The sequence below is a fragment of the Homalodisca vitripennis genome, chromosome 4, assembly GCF_021130785.1.
Source record: "Homalodisca vitripennis isolate AUS2020 chromosome 4, UT_GWSS_2.1, whole genome shotgun sequence".
Lineage (NCBI taxonomy): Eukaryota > Metazoa > Arthropoda > Insecta > Hemiptera > Cicadellidae > Homalodisca > Homalodisca vitripennis.
The window spans coordinates 135,979,589-135,998,776 of record NC_060210.1 but is presented as its reverse complement, the minus strand read 5'-3'; the positions used below and the strand labels follow the sequence as shown (position 1 = coordinate 135,998,776).

Here is a 19,188-nt window from a genome sequence, read left to right as displayed (position 1 = left end):
GGGCATATTGGTATAAAACAAAGCTACTTTATAGCTGGACTTTTTAAAAAAAACTTAAATGATGAGTTGGCAGTACAAAATTGGTTGCGCATCTGGAGTTATGCTTGTGTAAATCCCTATGCATGTCTTGGTAAGCTCTAACTAAATGTAGGATGACTTATGTATAGTGCTACTACAGTGAGTATTTTTAGGTTTTTAAAAGGTTCTCAATAAATGTCCTAATAGCTTAGTCCTGCATGGCGCCTAATAATCCTTTTTTTGTTGGATAAGAACTCTTTCCGAGTTTGAACTGGTTGTTCCACCCCATATTACCAACCCATATCTCAAGTGGGACTCAAAAAATGCAAAACATACAACTTTTACTGTTGTACTCCCACTTGTTTGTTTAGTTTGTCTGATGACGTAAACTCCTGAGCTGAGCTTTTTACACAGCTGGCCCATATGAGGTAGCAATGTAAGGTCTATCACAACTCCAAGGTACTTGGAGTTTTCTTCTCTCTTCAGATCCGGTAGTCCAGCATCAACTTCCTTTTTCCGGTGCTACAAATCATCTGCAATGTTTTCCCCTCATTCAGCACAAGGTCGATTGAATAGCAGTATTGTTTAGCCATAGTAAAGGCAATATAGGCTTCGATGTCAATATGTGCATTTGAATTTTCTACTGTGTTATGACAGTGTCATATACCAATATGACAATATGGCAGATATGTATAAGTTGGTTTGGCAGGTCATTTGTTAGCAGCAGGAATAGGACAGGGACAAACACTGATCCTTGGAATACACCTCGCTGTACTGGTGTTAGAGTTCATCGTCCTTTCCTCAGAGTATTATGAGAGAGACATTGAACCTCCACAAATTGCTGTCTATTATTTAAATAGCCGTCAAACCAGGCTAATGCTGTTTCAGTGTTTCCTTGAGCGTTTAACTTACCAAAGTAGGCAATTATAATGTAAGCAATCAAAAGCAAGGTATAAATATAGGTATAGGCTTGTCACCACACAGCCTTCTTCCAGCTAGTCTGTTATATTTTCAATTAGTTGTATAAAAGCTGTAGCTGTTGACCTGCCTTTCAAAAAGCTATGTTGGTTTTTAGTTAACAGATTGCTTTGTTTCCATTATAGTTGCAATTAATAGATTTGCTAAAAGATCAAAGATTTATCAAAAGGTAAGGCTATCTTTTCTATAACTTTTTAAAATACAGGTAGGCGTGAAATTTGACGATAGCTGCTTGATTTTGTAAAAGGTCCATCTTATATAAACATAAAATAATATATTTACAATACTAATTAATAATCATAAAACACAAAAGCACTTTCTTACCAACATTTTCAAACCAAGTGAAACAGGGGTTTTCCTATTATAACTGAATTAACAAATTGTTTTAAATCAGTTATTCCCATCACTAGTAATAACCTAATGGTTGTAAAGTGAACAAACATTCCTTATGGCTGAACAAACCCTTCCTTTTGCATAAGTTAGAGTTTTGCACATCACAATATACTCAACTATAATTAGTGGTGAATCCAGGGAAGAGGCCATGGCCCCCTCCAAAAGTTTAAATATATATTTTTATGAAATAAAACTTAATTTCTCTTGTAATGTAACTAAAATTACTTCACCTTAATCAACCAAAGTTTATATATGATTAAATTTATTTATCATAACAAAATATATTAAATGATTAAGTAATTATAATAATATCTCATTACAATAACAATTAATTAATTATAATTTTATTTAATTTGTTTGGTACTGAAATGTGTAATCGCTTGTAACAGTAAAGATAATGATAAACTAGAACTAAGGGACTTCCCCGAAATCAATAGTGAACCAGCCCTTGATTATGATGGTTTGAAAAATGTGTAACAATAATGTATAATTAACATTGAGTAAAAATATAACATACTATACAAACTCTTAATATATTGAAATGTTTAAGATAAATTATTATACTGTTGAATAAATTTTACTCTGATAAAAATTATTGCTATCTGCCTAACTTACACCATTAATTAGAAAATAAAAATAAATGCTTACAAGTTGCAACAAGGTAAAACTTTTCATACTCTGCAGTAATGAGTCGTCCCTCTTTGTCAAAACTTTTGTCACCAATTCCGTATTTGATGTCAACTGGTTTTTCTTTTGTGTACAGAGCTACACCCGCATAACCTTCCTTCTCACCTGAAATATACAAATAATTTAAACCACTGAGTTAAATACAGAACAGTAAACTCTAAATAAGTAGTTATAGGAGGACTATTCAGAAAGTAAGGTAAGTTTCCATCTGATACCACCAGGTGTGCGTCAATCGCATATATTTTGGTGTACTCAGAACCTCAGTCAGCATCCAGCCGTAACAACGGGTACATTTCTGTGCTTTCAGTTTTTTTTCTTTTTTATTCAAATTTGAAATTTGTGCTGCTATAGAAAATCTCGCCAGTTTTGAAGTGCGATCTGTAATTCGTTTTTCGCTGGCCAAAGACTTAAAATCAATTGATGTTTAACTGGAAATTTGAAGTGTACGAGAACAATGTAATGACTGAAAGTTCTATCAGGAAGTGGTATATTCAGTTTAAAAATGGCAGAACAAATGATCATGTTCAAGAGACGAGTGATCATCCGAACATTGTAACTGACAATCTGGTCGCCAAAGATGACAAAAAGATTGGGGAAAACCGCCATTTCACAATAACTGAGCTTTCTTTTTGTTTCCTACAAGTTTTACAGACTTTATTGTTTGAAATTGTTTCACAGAAGCTAAGCTACTACAAATTTGTGCAGTATGGGTGCCAAAAATGCTTACAGACCACCCAAAAAAACAACAAATGGTTGTTTTGACAACCAACAAGTTTTGACATTTTTTAAGGCCTACCACAGTTATGGTGATGCACTACTGGATTAAATCAAAAGAGGAGATGAAACCCGGGTGAAACATGTGAATTGTGAGACAAAATTACAGTCCACAGAGTGGGGGCATACACGTTTCCTTAAAAAACCAAGAAAATGTCTGCAAATTTTGTCAGTGAGGAAGATCATGACAACAGTGTTCTGGGATAGACAAGTTTTACCTCATCCCCCCTACGGTCCTGATCTTAATCTTTCACTTGTTCCCGAAAATGAAGACCTGGCTAGCAATACAGCGTTTAGACGATGAAGAGCTCCAGATAAGCGTCACTGAGTGGCTGGGATCACAGGTAGCAGAATTCTGTGACACACTTCAAAGCTTGTTCACCGCTATGATAAGTGCCTGAATTTGTACGGTGATTATATAGAAAAGTAGTATTTTAGTCTCTTTCACATGTATATAACAAAATGTTTTTCTTGTACATGGTTTTTTTTTTAAATTCCTAAATGTCCCTTACTTTCTGAATAGCCCTTGCATCTCCATTAGAGATTACCTCTATACACTTAATTTGTGAGATTCCTTGAGCTCTTTGTACAGCCATAAGGGTACAGAGACAGTGCACAGTGCATGCTGAACTGGATACAGTGGATGGCATAGATAAGGAGTAATTGTCTTATACACAATATTTTCCAGACATCCCTTGTATAATAGACATTATACTAATAAGATGATGTTAACAAAAGAAGAATATCAAAGATTAATCCACATGGAAATTTTTGCTTATAACCACTGTTCTGATTTCTTGGAGTTTGGTGTATTTATGGATTGTTATTGATTACTGTGGTTTTACTACGTTTACATTTTCAATTTTTCAAGCATTTCTGTGGTGTTTTTCACAAGTCAATACTTAAGTTTATTACATATGTAAGATCTTAGGAAGCAACTAATGTAAATTGGTATAATAAAATTAAAATTGATACTTTGGTTACTTACTTCCAAGCCAATATGTGTGGTAACCAGGAACTTTCACCTCAGGAGGCAACTTCTTCTCAGAGCATTTAGTCTCCTGCAATGTTAATATATCTGGCTGTTCCTTGTTAATGTAGTGTATGCCACCTTTCTGTTGACAAACCAGGGAAGTTCAAGATTCATACTTCAGTCCTCTATACCAACAAGAGCTCAGAAGCACATACTCATCCACTGAATAGATAATAGGGTTATTCAAATGTATTAAAATTTATATTTAGTAAAGCAAAGTAAAAACAGTACCAATTAAGCAATAAAAAAACCTAGATTTCAAATCACACATAGAGAAGACTCTTGTTCAATTTTTGGCACAATATCAAAGCGGATGCTACTTTATAATGAATTTATGTACTTGAACAAATTGATTACCTAAAGGGAAGGATGGGTCATATACATTTTTATCATTGCATTTCTTTCCGGACCTGAAAATAAAATGTTCCTATAACTTTATAAAATCTTTAATAAATTACGTACAGATTCAAAATTAAATTACCTGTATTAGGATAGTAACAAAGTTACAACAGTTTGAATATTTTAAACAAATACAGATTTTTTAGTACTGTGAGCAAACAATGTGATTGATTTTGGACCAATACAATTCACTATCTTGTTCTTACGCACTACTTTGTTGATTTAAGACTGCTTTTTATGATGCTACGCCTTTTAGGCTTTATAAAATCCCTATAGTGATTGTCAAATTTGGAAGAATCTCTACCAACACCCAATACAGGCCCTAAATATGTATTAGCTGAGACTAAACATAGTGTCTAAACTAGTACATGGAATACACACAATTTTTAATCCCATTATTAATCCTACTAGGAATGTTTATTCTACTTCAACAAAGTTACAAAATGCTATTGGGTTACAAAACAAAATTAAAACCCGCCCAAAAGTAAATTTATACAATACTATTAACTATTAACCCTTTTTATTCCATCTTTCTCACGAAAAATCATTGCACTCCTCTGATCACTACACATTTTCCGATAACTCCTAATTTACTGTGATACGTCATTGTCTTTCACTCATTAGTCCTCTCTAAGTGGCCACTGCCATTTTACTTGAAACCATTCCTGACAACCTTACGTGGGCACTTGTGGATATCAATATTAACTAATTTTCATCCAAGTAGTTCAAAGTTTAAACATAACAGAAAAACCATTGTTTATGTTTTAATTTTCAAGTTCCCAGAACCATTAATCAGAAACACACTGATTAAATGAAACAGAAACAGAACCCAAATCAAGAATTAAAAATTAGTTAAGCTTTTTTGGTTATGTTTTTAATTCTGGGTTTGGGTTCTGTTTCTGTTTCATTTAACACGTTCGCTGCTAAAAATTAAGTAATGTATGTTGCTAGAGGCTAATTTTTTTTTATTAGTATTCACTTACCAATTTAGTTGTTGTGACACGGGTTGGTACAGAAAGGTCATCAAACACCAAAAGAGCCGAATTTCGCCATTTTGAAAACGTGCAGTAGATCTACCGCACACGCTCCTGGGGCCAGTCTCTCTTCGAAGCGCGCACCGTTTTCCTTATTGTTTTTGAAAAACAGACCACTAACGATTGTTTATAATAATACTGGGAACAAATCACTTAGTATAACTAAAAATATATTGATAAAAAACACTAAAAACTACTATTTACAACCCAACCATCCTCCCCAAGGTACGCTTCATTAGTCATGGAATTGGTCAAAACAATGTGGGACACACAACCCAGGCTGTCCATCACATTCTAAACACTGCCACATCACGTATTTCTTTCTGCCATTTGCATAGCAAACTCTGCACCTCTTTTGTTTACTTCTCTTTCCACAAGCCACTTTTTCTGTAATCCGTGAGGGTACATGGGGGACGCGGCGGCGCTTCAGAGGTCGAGGAGGCTCGGGAACGTCCGGGAGTAGCTTGTCAATAACCTCCAGACGGAAGTCGTACAATGGCATTTTGTTTTCTCCACTTGATGTGCGAACTTCGTTATAGAGATAGTGTGCATTCACTAACATCATCTGAATTACGTGGACAAAAATCTTTTTATACCACCGCAGTGTTTTCCTTTCGCAAGGATAATATGACATCATTTGGTCACTGCGGTCCACGCCTTTCATAAAATGGTTGTATTGAACAATTGGTAGTGGTTTTAGTCTCTCCAAACCACCTCGATTAATTGAATTCACCATGTCATTTTCAAATTCAGTGGATATGTAAGAGACAACGCGTTTGTCTTTCCATTTGGCGACAACAACACTTTCGGCGTAGCGGGCGATGGTTTCACCCTTTTTCAGGGTTGCCGATTTGACTTCAGGAGATACGTATTTTCTGTCCAGCCGAAGAGTTCCAGTACAATATGTATTCCTACGGAGCAGGCTTGAGGCAAGAGTGAAACTATTATAATAATTATCCATAAATAAACTGTGGCCACAATTGAGTTTCCCTTGCATCAGCTTCAATACAACATTGGCTGCATGCCCCTTACCACCGTAATCATCTAAAACTCCGCAATACATAAAAAAACGAAGTATTAGGCCATGGGGGTCACACAAACTGTACAGTTTGATGCCGTACTTATGGCGTTTCCCTTTTATATATTGCCTAAAGTACAACCGTCCCCTCCATAAAACCATTCCCTCGTCAATGCACAACTTTTTTTGAGGATAATAAATTGAGTCCATTTTATTGTTGAAGTAGTCAATTAGAAACTGTACTTTAGAAGCTCTGTTGTTTGGGTTAGGGTACCTTTCAAAATTAATGCATCGCAAAATAAGCATGAATTTGTCCCTGGCCATGAATTTGGGGAAGCACGTTGAAAACAGCTTACAAGTTTTCCAATAGTCTTGTATTCGGGGTAATTGTAATATTCCCATGTGCAGCAATAGGCCAATAAAACATTTGAGATCCTCCACGGTAATGTCTTTCCATTTATGGATTCGTGAGCCTGGGGTTGTAGTAGGTCCACAGAATAACTCCAACGCGTATCTATTCGTAGTAGCCACAATGCCCTCCAAAAAAATCACATCCACCAGCAACAAGAAAAAATTGATTGGGGTAATCTCATTAGGCAAAGGGACTAAAAACTTTTCCTCTTTTGTAAACGGTACATCTTTCATACCTATAGTTTGAGGACTCCATTGTGGTGGTCTTACGTCATAGTCTGGGTCTTCGACCTCTGACTCATCAGTCTCGTATTGTTCATCGTCGAGGTCCGGAGCATAACCAGGGACACCAGGGTCGTCTTCATAATCAGAATCACTATTAGCCACAAACTGACGTCTATTCTGGATTCCACTAGTTCCAGGAGGCAAATCCATGTCTATTGTATTATAAGAATAACACTAAACACACAACAAAAACGGTAAAATTTGAAGTAGTCTAAAAACTAACCACAAAACGCTAACTGAGAACGGCGACCACAAAAACGCGGGAAAAGTATATCCCCACGAGCGGCAAAACGGACAACCATACACGACGAGTGCTGAGAGCACACTGACTGGGTTTCTAAACAATGGCGCTGTGCAGTAGATCTACGTCATGCGCGCATGGCGCGAGGCAGCCGTGCAGTAGATCTACCGCAACCGCATTGAACGTGTTAATCAGTGTGTTTCTGATGAAGGGTTCTGGGAACTCAAAAATTAAAACATAAAACACTATTTTTTCTGCTTTGTTTAAACTTTAAACTACTTGGAAGAGTAATAACTTATTTTGTAATATTTATATTGTATCAACAGCATTAAGTGATATATTGGCTGTTTATAAACTATGTACACATCAAAACTTAATCTTGGATCCAGTGCCACATCAGAAGTTCAAAATTGTCATACTGTTTTAAACCTTTTTCTTCAAAAATCACCAAAAATAAAATATTCACTAAAATTAGTTACTCATTTATGTACACAGTTTTTGTCAAGAAATGTAGATTACAGTACTAATACATTCAATAATATGCGTGGATTGAAAAATATGTATGTGAGGAATGAAAATGGTTTTAAAATTTATATAAAAATTCTAACTTCAGCTCCCCTCCCCCTTAAGTGGTAGTAAATAATGTTAATTAATTATACAGGGTGTTCTGAAAAAAGGTGCCCATAAGTCAGGGCGTGATTCCTCACATCAAAATAAGAAAAAAAGGTCTAATTAACATAGGTCCGAAAATGCTTAGTTACCAAGTTATACAGGGTGAAAGATTTCGTCTGAATTTCAGTTCCCCTGCTGCAACGAAGCCCTACGGGTATTTGTTGGCTGTTAATTAAGATGTAAAATTTAGCGTACTTTATGTAAAATGAACTGAAAAATTGAATAAAACCGTTTCCAGACCTGTAGCTACAGTAATTTATAAGATATGTGACGAAATACGCGAAACTTGGTCCCGAAAAATAAGTTACATTTAGGTTTGAAGCAGATTTACTATGTTAAATGTACAATAAACACAAAATATTTTTTCACGGTACTTGTAGAAAATTTAATTTTGAAGAGAAAGATGTAAAATAAGTCTATAATAGACAAACGCAAACTTTAAAAAATAATCCTTAATTACATACAAAACGCATGAAAAATAGACAAAATCTGTTAAGCTCTCTACAAATGTAATATTGAAATTAAAACAGCTGTTTTATTAAAATATTTGATTTGAGAAACAAAATAATTTCTATTTAAAACATATGTTTTAACAATGCAACATTGTTTATAATAATTTAAATAAACATTACAAGCAGCTATTTTTCCATTGCTCATTAAGTGCGTGTGTTGATCTGTACTTTAATACAAGTTAGTGCGAGTGCCGTTGAAGTTAATTTTTGATAGCTAATAATATCTTATTCATCATGGCAGGTAATATGAATATTATGTACACTAATGGTGAAATGGCAGACATGCATTTAATGTACGGTCTTGCACATTGCAACAGTCGTCAGGCTAGACGACTCTATCAGGAACATTTTCCTCATAGACAGTTACCGACTCATAAAATGTTTTCTTCCATTCATAGAAGGCTAAGCGAGACGGGAACCTTTAAATCTGGAAAAGTTGGTAGATCAGGACGGCTACGTACAACGTGTACAGCTGAATTGGAGGAGGGCGTGTTGGACAAAATAGAGAATCATCCTGGAAGAAGTACTAGAGAACTAGCCTTGGATTTCGGTGTTAGTAATTCAATTGTCTGGAAGATTTTACACGAGCAGCAGTTGCATTCTTATCACTATCAAAGGGTCCAGGCTCTTTTGCCTCGAGATTACTTTCCTCGTGTTCAGCTATGCCAATGGCTTATCCGAAGGTGCAGAAATCCACATTTTTTAAATTACATTATCTTTACTGATGAAGCAAAATTTTCAAGAATGGCTATTCTTAACACCCACAATACTCACATGTGGGCAATTGAAAATCCACGTGCTATTTCAGAGAACCGTCACCAATATCAGTTTTCTATAAACGTATGGGCTGCTATTCTGGGTGATAAAATTTTTATTAGTTTTTTACCTGATACGCTCAATGGTGAAAATTATTTACATTTCTTGACGACTAATCTGAATGAGTTACTCGAAGATGTGCCACTATACACACGCAACAACATGTGGTTCATGCAGGATGGAGCTCCAGCTCATTACACATTACAAGTAAGAGAATTTTTAAATGAAGCATATCCAAACAGATGGATTGGTCGAGGAGCCCCAGTAGCATGGCCTGCAAGGTCACCTGACCTCAATCCTCTAGACTTTTTCTTATGGGGACATTTAAAGACGCTTGTCTACGACTCGCCTGTGGATACCATAGAAGAGTTGCGAATAAGGATTGTTAACGGGATTCAAAGGATACGTGAGACACCTGGTATCTTCGAAAGAGTTCGGCAGTCTATGAGAAGACGGCTGGATGCTTGTATTTTGAATGAGGGGAAACATTTTGAACATCTACTGTGACGTGGTTAGTTTTTTAGGACAAGTGTAACTTTTTTGTTGAATGATAATTCAGATAACTTTTTTATGTATGATAATGAATGATTGTTAAAAATATTTACTTGATAAAAAATAATAGTAACTCATTAATTTGTTTTAATAAAACAGCTGTTTTAATTTCAATATTACATTTGTAGAGAGCTTAACAGATTTTGTCTATTTTTCATGCGTTTTGTATGTAATTAAGGATTATTTTTTAAAGTTTGCGTTTGTCTATTATAGACTTATTTTACATCTTTCTCTTTGAAATTAAATTTTCTACAAGTACCGTGAAAAAATATTTTGTGTTTATTGTACATTTAACATAGTAAATCTGCTTCAAACCTAAATGTAACTTGTTTTTCGGGACCAAGTTTCGCGTATTTCGTCACATATCTTAAAAATTACTGTAGCTACAGGTCTGGAAACGGTTTTATTCAATTTTTCAGTTCATTTTACATAAAGTACGCTAAATTTTACATCTTAATTAACAGCCAACAAATACCCGTAGGGCTTCGTTGCAGCAGGGGAACTGAAATTCAGACGAAATCTTTCACCCTGTATAACTTGGTAACTAAGCATTTTCGGACCTATGTTAATTAGACCTTTTTTTCTTATTTTGATGTGAGGAATCACGCCCTGACTTATGGGCACCTTTTTTCAGAATACCCTGTATAGAAAGAGGCCGAAATTTTATACAATTATGCAACTAGGGTTATCAGTTTTTAAGATGTTTGCACTGGAATTATCTTGTGAACACTTTCATGAATAAATAAAAATCAAAGAGTATAAAAAAAGCTTTTCTCGTCACTATAAAGTTTTCTCGTCACTATAAAGAAGCTATAAAATTGAATTCAAACCATTTTTACATAGCTCTTATGCTATTTAAAAATAACAAAATGATTTGTATTCTTTATTTTATTCTTTCTCTGTAAACAGTCAAAAGCAATATTTCTGTGAAAAAATTATGCTAAAATATTTGAAACTACCTTGAAAATATATCTTTGCTACAGTACCAAATTGTTTTAAAGTGTTTGCCATTACTGTACTTAATAGGCTAACACAAAATTATAATTTATTAAAATAGCATAGAGGGTGGAAAAAACTAGATATGACATGAATAGTGATTTGGCCGAATACCAAATATTTGGTTACGTACTTGGGCGAATATATTTAATATACTGGTTAATAATAATATGTGCCTCTTAAAGGTCTATTTGAATTTTATGACATATTCTAGAATAAGTCTGAATAAAGAAACTCTTATATACATGCCCATAAAGAATATATATTATGTAAACGACAAAGAATATACTTTTTAATAAAAGAAAGATATAATCTATAAATAAGTACAACCTTTAGCCATGCTCGGATTCCAGCTACATTCCAAGATGATATTTTAAAGTTCCAGGTTTTTCCATCTGTTGTAGTTTTTTCACAAGTGTTGAAATCAGTGTCAGCAAGACTTTCCTCTACAGGATTTGAAGATTTCGATTTTTTTGCTTCGGTTTCTTTGACATCACCATCATCTTTTCTAGACCGCTTGTTCCTCCCTTTTGACTCTTTTTCTGATTTCTTAACCCATGAATCTAATGTAGGTCCCTTTTTGGAAGTCCTGCTATTCTTCTTATCGTTTTGTTCTTCATCCTCACTTCCACTTAGATTGTGCAGGTTTTCATTTGCTGATCCAGATTCACTCTGTTCCTGTACAAATAAATACTCATTGTAATCCACATTATAATATTTACTGAGAAAAGAAATAAATAAATTATAGGTTCTGGAAAAATAAAAGATTTACCTGTAACATAGAACGAATACACAAGTATATTAGAGTGAACCCATTAGCAAGAGTGTCAGCCTCTGTGAATAGTGGTGCCACAATCACGCCTTGATGAGCCATGAAACTTGACTATATAATTGTACTGTTGTCTGCTACATAGCAGCACTGAACAGGCTGTGAACTATTTCTAATCTTATACATCACATATTTATGTTTCTCATTGGCATTACTACATAAAATATTACTTGCTATTTATTGCAGCCAGCTGACACTTGTTGTTTGACTGGTCATGAGGACACCCACAGCTGTAGTTAGTGTAATGTATGTATAAACATGTATTAATGTCAGTGTTACTTGCAATGGGCACATAAGGAATGCGCCAGTTGTGAAGTACAGGACAATGACTTTGTGATGTTTACAAATGAGTGTGGCCTATAAAATATAAATTTGTTTAGTGTTCAATGTTTAATAGTCTTTTTCCTAAAAATAATAATAAACAGTTATTACAGTAATTAATAAACAGTTTTTCCTTAGGGTAGTCACTTTACCCACCCTCCCCCTACCCGACAGCTTGTAACACAAATGACACAATAATCTACATTTTATTTGTGACCATTACTCAAATACAACACTATGAATGATTTGTTTTGTTTGAATAGTTTAAATAATATTGTAATTTAACACATCCAAAAGAGCTGCCAATAATTAATTGTAAATAACTAAGAAAATTCAATTGTATTGTATTGTATTGAATATTCAGTAGTTTAGATATTTCTCATCAATAATTTAGTCTGATGACTTGATTTTCATAGTGGCAGCCTAGTAAATTTATTTTATGTGTTTCATTTACAGCATTTTTTACAAACGAAACATAGAAAGTAACTATTTTCTTAAGTAAATAATAAAACCATGTTATTGTTTGCAAACAGCTAAAAATTGCCTGTTATAGCTCGGCTCTTCATGCATGTATATATGGAGCTGTACCTGGCATCTCTTACATACACTCTATGGATAGTACTGGCAATGAAAAAGCTAATATTGATACTTAGAAACTGCTTTATAATCTAAAAACAAACTTAAAAAATAACCCGCCAGAATAATTAAAAGTCTAAACAAATAATAGCCTAATACTACAGACTATAAATTTTGCCTACCTTAAAACAAAAATTAAATTGCAGTGATGGAGACTTTATTGGACTGAATGTCTTGCTCCTTTGTATACTGTTGAAAACTGTAATATTACTAACACTTTTTTGACCTAAAAGGCCTAAGTAAAAATAAGAAGGTTGTACTTTCCACAGAATTGTGTCAACACAAAGTCCAAATTTCAACATAATACATTGTTCAAGACAACATTTGAACTGGCGCAACATTTTAATTCAATCCTATAACAGACAAACAGGTGGGGAGCAATGTTTTTTAATTCACTGCTAATTACAACTCTATATCGTTAGATGCATACGTTATACAGCATGTCCGAAAAAATAGGCTGGGATTTGAACAGCGTTACTTTATATTTCTATAAACTCTGCTTCTTGTTATCTATGATTTTCAGCATTCTCTGCTCCCTATAGCTTATCTTAGTGTTCTGTGGTCAGAACAGCTTAGTAAAGCATCACCAACCATCCTGTGCAGTAAACTTCACTGCCTCATGGACAACTATCATGCCCATTATGCGACTGCAACACAATAACTCTAATACAGGCTATTAGTTTTTAAAGTTATTTAACCCTTCGTACACCACTAATAAATCCATTAACTTTCCTATAACGCCAAGACAAGTAATTTTTTTTTTCTTTAAATTCAAAGCTTGTATTAAAACTAAATTATAAAAGGTAAAAGCAAACAAAGGAAAAAAGGGCAATTTACTTAAAATTAGTGTATTTATTGATAAAAAAAGAACTATTTACAAAACTGTTTGTGGACTGTCAATTTGGGTATGTTTAACTGAAGGCTTCGTTGGGCAATCAATTGTTTCGGGCTCATGATGCAAGATTGTCGGATTTCTTTGATTTTGTCATCACTTGTTTTTGGCCGGCCAGTTGGATGTCCTTTCAACACACTTCCTGCGTCACCAAACTAGTTAAAGCAGCAACAAATTGATTTATCATCTTGTGAATTTTGACCTCAATAACCGACGCTGCACACTAATAATCTATTTCAATTCCGCGTACCACAGAACACACACTCTGCCTTTTGTTGTGCCGTGAACACGGTACTTCCGACTAGCGTGTCAGTCACAATAGCAGTCGCAGTCTGTTCATACCAAGTTTAACATTTTCTTCCAAGCCAAATGGCAAACAAAACTCATTTCTACTTCGATATGACCTTAAAATCGTTTAGTTAACTTGAATATATTTTAACCATCTGACTGCCAATCAATTGATATCCGTTGTTTATTTTCGTTCCTTATATGCCAAGCAACAGATATCCATTGAATTGGCCCTTAATCTCATTTGTTACAATACATAAACAATCATGTAGCGAGATGATTCATATAGGCCTACCATTGGAAAGGTAAAGAGCTGCGAACACAACAATGGTTTTTGATTGCTCTATGACAGCGGAGTAATTTTAGAATGACATTGCTGTTTTCGTTTTTGCAGAAAAAATAATTCCACACACTTTTCTTAGTTTTTGTAATAGTCTTCTAACAAAATATTAATGTGTATATATATATATATATATATATATATATATATATATAAAACTATACTAAATTTGTGACATTAGGTTACTATACAATTTTACAAAATCCAAAAACATTATTAGAATAACTGCATTTATCACATAACTGTCCCTTTTTTAAAAACATATTATACAAATTTTTATTCATATTAACCATAAAGAATAAAACCTTAGGCTTACTCATAATATTTATCATTTTAGTGTTCTCTAGTTTAAGAGTTAAGTAACATCCGTTAAAAATCCCGGCATTCTTTTTGGAGACCCTTCAATAACCCTTTGACTGATATGTAACGATATATTGTTGTGACAACAATTGTTTTTGCCAAATAAATCTTAATACATGTCAACTGATAGAGAAATATATCTGCATCAAAATAAAAATAACAGATCATTCTGTTATACGAGGAGTATTAGAAAAATAAGGTTCCCATGATTTTTTTTAAATAGACAGCTCTATATTTCTACTTAGTGTTATACATCAATTTAAAACTTAACAGTTAAGCTATTTTTCCACATAATCACCGTTTCTGTCCAAACACTTTTGTAGACGATGCTCCAACTTTTCTATCCCCATGTTGTAGAATTCTGCCGCCAATCTTTTGAGGAATCGAGTAACCTCTTCCTTGACTTCATCATTGGTACTGAAGCGTCGGCCACCCAAGTGTTCCTTTAATTTTGGGAATAAGTGATAATCACTTGGGGCTAGGTCTGGGCTGTAGGGGGGATGGGGCACAATAGTCCAGGAAAAATTTGTCAGCAGTTCTTGAGTTTGACGTGAGACATGAGGTTGAGCGTTTTCATGGAGAAGCCTCACACCACTGGACAATCATCCTCCCCGGCGGTTCTGGATCGCGCGTCTCAGTTTTCTTAATGTGTCGGAATATCTATTAGAGTTTACTGTTGTTCCATGAGGCAAAAATTCGATCAAAAGCATGCCCTTACTGTCCCAAAAGACGGTTGTCATGACAGGCCGTCCACTTCGGTTTTCATCATGAATTTCCATGCGGCCTTCACTAAATTCTCTACACTTTTTCCGAACGTGTTGAACAGATTATGAAGTTTTCCCCATAAACTTCGAATAACTGACGATGAATTTCAATAGGTGAAATCTGTTTTGCAATTAAAAAACGTATCACAGCACGAATTTCGAATCTGGCGGTAACAACGATAGGGAGCTCCATCTTCGAAGGTAGCTAGGGCGGCACTGTTGGACATAGCGAGGCATGAGTGGTATGGATAGAGAGAGGGACAGCTGATGGGTAAGACAGTGTTGCCTGATTTCTCCCAACATATCGCATTCTGTCTTGGAGGCATAGGGAACCTTATTTTTCTAATACCCCTCGTATATGTTTTGTCACTGAACTTTAACAAAGTCATGAACTGGAAGGCTGTCCCATCTGAGCTTGGTCTGATGACAGTAGTTTACGAGGTCGAGGAAGGCAATGATCCACCTTACAATCATCAGTTCACATTTGCTGAATTGAGTGGGTCAAAGCATTGTCCTCCACAAAATCCTAAACCAATAGAGCACTTCAAGTTGTTCTTTACAAAAACTATACTGACACTTCCAAGTCAGGAAGTGAGTAGATTTAAACTTGCTCGAAATGAAAACTTTTTTGTCAATCATTTTAAACATGGGAATGATAACCAAGCCAAGTATAACCAGCTACTGGGGCACTCACTTCACAAATGCTACCCCCATTTTTCCCAAAATGATCACATGTAACCGATTGGTTCCAAATAATTCTCCAAATAATTTAAAAAAATTCCATATTGAAGATGTCAGCAAACTTATTCCACATGAAAATCCCGGCCATGACCCTTGTGGTAGATTTCAACCCATTATTGATCATGCAAATAGATTGTTCAAACATTACTAATCCCCAAAACAGCCTCTGTCTCTTAATGAATCATTGGTTGGCACACGAAGAACCAAGTCGGATTGACTAGTAACTTCTATAAAAAACCCACAAAAAATGGGGAATTAAACTTTGGGTCCTTTGTGACTCAATAGCACGTTATTGTGTAGCTTTATATTGTTACAGAGGAGCAAAAAGAACTCAGGAAAAAGAAAAAGTACTAGTTTATGGAGCTCGGTTGTCATGCAACTGTTGTGTATAGCAAATTGCTTGAACAAGGGACACTATTATTATCTTGATAAATTTTTCATCTCTGTATCTCTTGCTAGGACCTCTGTATTTAATCATAATACTTTCATCAATGGCAGTCTAAGAAAGGATAGAAAAGGCATTCCCAATTAACTTATTGGGAAAATATGCTGTGGGTCAGATAACCTATCTGAGGAAAGGGCCTCTCCTAATAATAGCTCATAGAGAAAAAAAATCCAATTCATTTGTTGTTACTTTGTCTACTGTCAGGCTGCTTCACAGACTTACTCAATCAGAAAAGGACATGTACTATAAGGACCAAAACAAAAATTGCTCATCAGTACAATAAAGGTTTGGGTGGTATTGACTCAACCAACCAGATGTTGTACGTGTAAATGGACGAGCGCAGGACCATGAAGTATGCCAAAATGGTCATTTTAAATATTTTTGGACTTATGTTGCTAAATAAGTATGTCTTGTATAAGTTAAATAGAACAAAAGACCGGCTGAAAAGGGCTGAGTTCATGACGAAATCTTTGTTCGGAATGGCTTGCTAGTACGAAAATTCCGCAAAATCTTCAGGGTGGTGGTGATGGTACACCAGTTGGTTTCAGACTCAGGAAATTACCTGAGAAAAGAGAAAAACTGTGCCAAATCTGTTCAGGGGATAATCATGGGTAGGGTACGATAAGTGGACCCAGTTTTTATATCGAAGAATGTAATCATCGATACCTAATATTCGCATCTCAAACCCTAGACCATCAATCGATATAAAAGTATCTATAGTCCTCAATAACAATCACATGTTTTAAATTAAAATATGAATTTAATATTTACAGTGGTCAAACAAATTATTATACCCAAAATTAGGAAAACTGAAGACGATCATATTTACTCCTCTCACAGTTACAGTTGTTTCTTTCCCACAAATTTCACATACGTTTTTCTGGTTCCAACATGTTGAAGTCCAGAAACATGTCTTATCATCTTTCAAAGCATTGTCATGTAGTTTTCTAAAATTTACTGACATATTTAATAATTAAATGTTAGGCTACTTATATAAAATTGAAATATTACATTACGAGTATTATTTGAAAGTGTTTAGCCTACAGCTGTTGATACAGATTATTTACGTTAATTGTTAAAAATAATTAATCAGAATCGATTGATTATATCGATGGTTATGATTAAGTAATATCGTTTGCCAATTTCGATATAAAAAACCGAGTCCGCTTATCGTACCCTACCCGATAATCATCATAAAGGAAAGAAGCGGAGGTCTAGCACAGTTATACTACATAATTTTGTACTTGTACTTGTTATTGATAAATTAAGCTATATGTTGTTACTAAATCTTGATGTGATATAATATTGTTTCATGTAAGGAAAAACTATTATTGTTGTAATATATTATCTTACCTGGCAATGTCAATTTTCATAAAAAGTGCTCAGTTGCAAGTTTTATCAATATAAAAATAAAAATTTATAAAATAAGTCCATCAAACAATGTAGCCTATTTTCTATATGTAGGTATAGTAGTCCCAACCCCCATAAAACAAAAAATTTGTAGTTTAAAATTTTAAAAAATTGTACTAATAAAAGAATGTAAAATATAGACATGAAAAAAATGATAAAAGCATACTAGTATTTCTTTGTATGATTCTATTTTATACAATTGATTGCAAAACCTGGAAAATAGCCTACCAATATAGAGGTAAGTTAGCTGCAAGTCCTTGGGTCAATAAAACTATAATTTTTTTAGTTAAATACTACAAGAGCTTATTTAAGCATATCAATGTAGGGTTCACCCATATAAAATGTTACATCAATTTTAGGTTTTTAAATATACTTTTGTTGATCAGTCAAATGGTTAAAGACTGGTAACCGGTAAAATTTAACTTAACCTCAAATAATAACAAATATAGAAATAATACCTTGACGTCTCCGGGTAACATTGTGTAAGTATACCTAGTACAGAATTATATAGTTACAAAGTAAGTCGATCTTATATTTAATTAATAACGCACTATAATTTTTGCTACGTTTCTGTAATCATATGCATGCAAAATGGCACTTAAAAGCCAAAGCGGCGAAGCGCGCAACTTCTGTTATGAACTGTGAGTGAATTTTACAAACATTCATAACGTAATAAGTAGACGAACAACAAAAGCGGTACCAAGCTAGTCTGTCTAAACATAGAAAAAAAAATATTCTTGTATTACAATAAAGGGTAAAAAGTCGTAACCAATATGTGGCTTGATGGTTTTGATTATATAACTGTGAGATGATATACTTTCATCTAATGTTAGGACTAAAAACTTTGTGATTGTGTGTTGATTAGTGGCAAGTGTAAAACACAGTATATTCGAGAAATGAATTATGTTATATTAAGTACATTCTGACAATATTAAAAAATTAGCCAACATATTAAATTTATATCATAAAAATAATGTTAAACACCAGAAGAATGGATTACAACTGTAAACAAAAGGTTTAGTATACTATTTATTGTTTATTTGTCACAGGACAGAAATAGCTTTACCGAAAAGGATTTCTGCCACATGACGTGTGTTGTTGTAATGTTCCATTATAAAAGATATAGGAATAATAAATTAAATCGGCATAGTTTTATTTGATAAATATAAAACCTACAGTTAGTGCAACCTACATAATTAATAGAATTGTGCAATAGTAATAGGTTTTAGCTTGCGTTTAAGCTGGGGAGCCCCAATAACGAAAGCTAAAAGAGATTTAAAGAAAGTAAAAAAAGAAAGAAAGTACAAGAAAGTTTCAAATGAACTGACGATTTTATGATGTCT

General features: G+C 34.2%; 1 protein-coding gene across 2 annotated transcripts in view; it reads right to left on the bottom strand.

Moving 5' to 3' along the window:
• Nucleotides 1-18,531, bottom strand: part of LOC124360242 (DNA-(apurinic or apyrimidinic site) endonuclease) — a 36,328-nt gene extending 17,797 nt beyond the window's left edge. The window contains exons 1-5 of one of the 2 annotated variants that reach the window (XM_046813683.1): nt 18,304-18,531; nt 12,728-12,958; nt 11,150-11,497; nt 3,839-3,965; nt 2,038-2,181 (exon numbers count right to left, since the gene is read on the bottom strand). In XM_046813683.1, coding sequence (XP_046669639.1) covers nt 2,038-2,181; nt 3,839-3,965; nt 11,150-11,497; nt 12,728-12,946 — 838 coding nt within the window. In that variant the 5' untranslated portion in view covers nt 12,947-12,958; nt 18,304-18,531. The remainder of the gene's footprint in view (nt 1-2,037; nt 2,182-3,838; nt 3,966-11,149; nt 11,498-12,727; nt 12,959-18,303) is intronic. The other variant, XM_046813684.1, reaches the window with a different exon arrangement.
• Nucleotides 18,532-19,188: the final 657 nt, after the last annotated feature.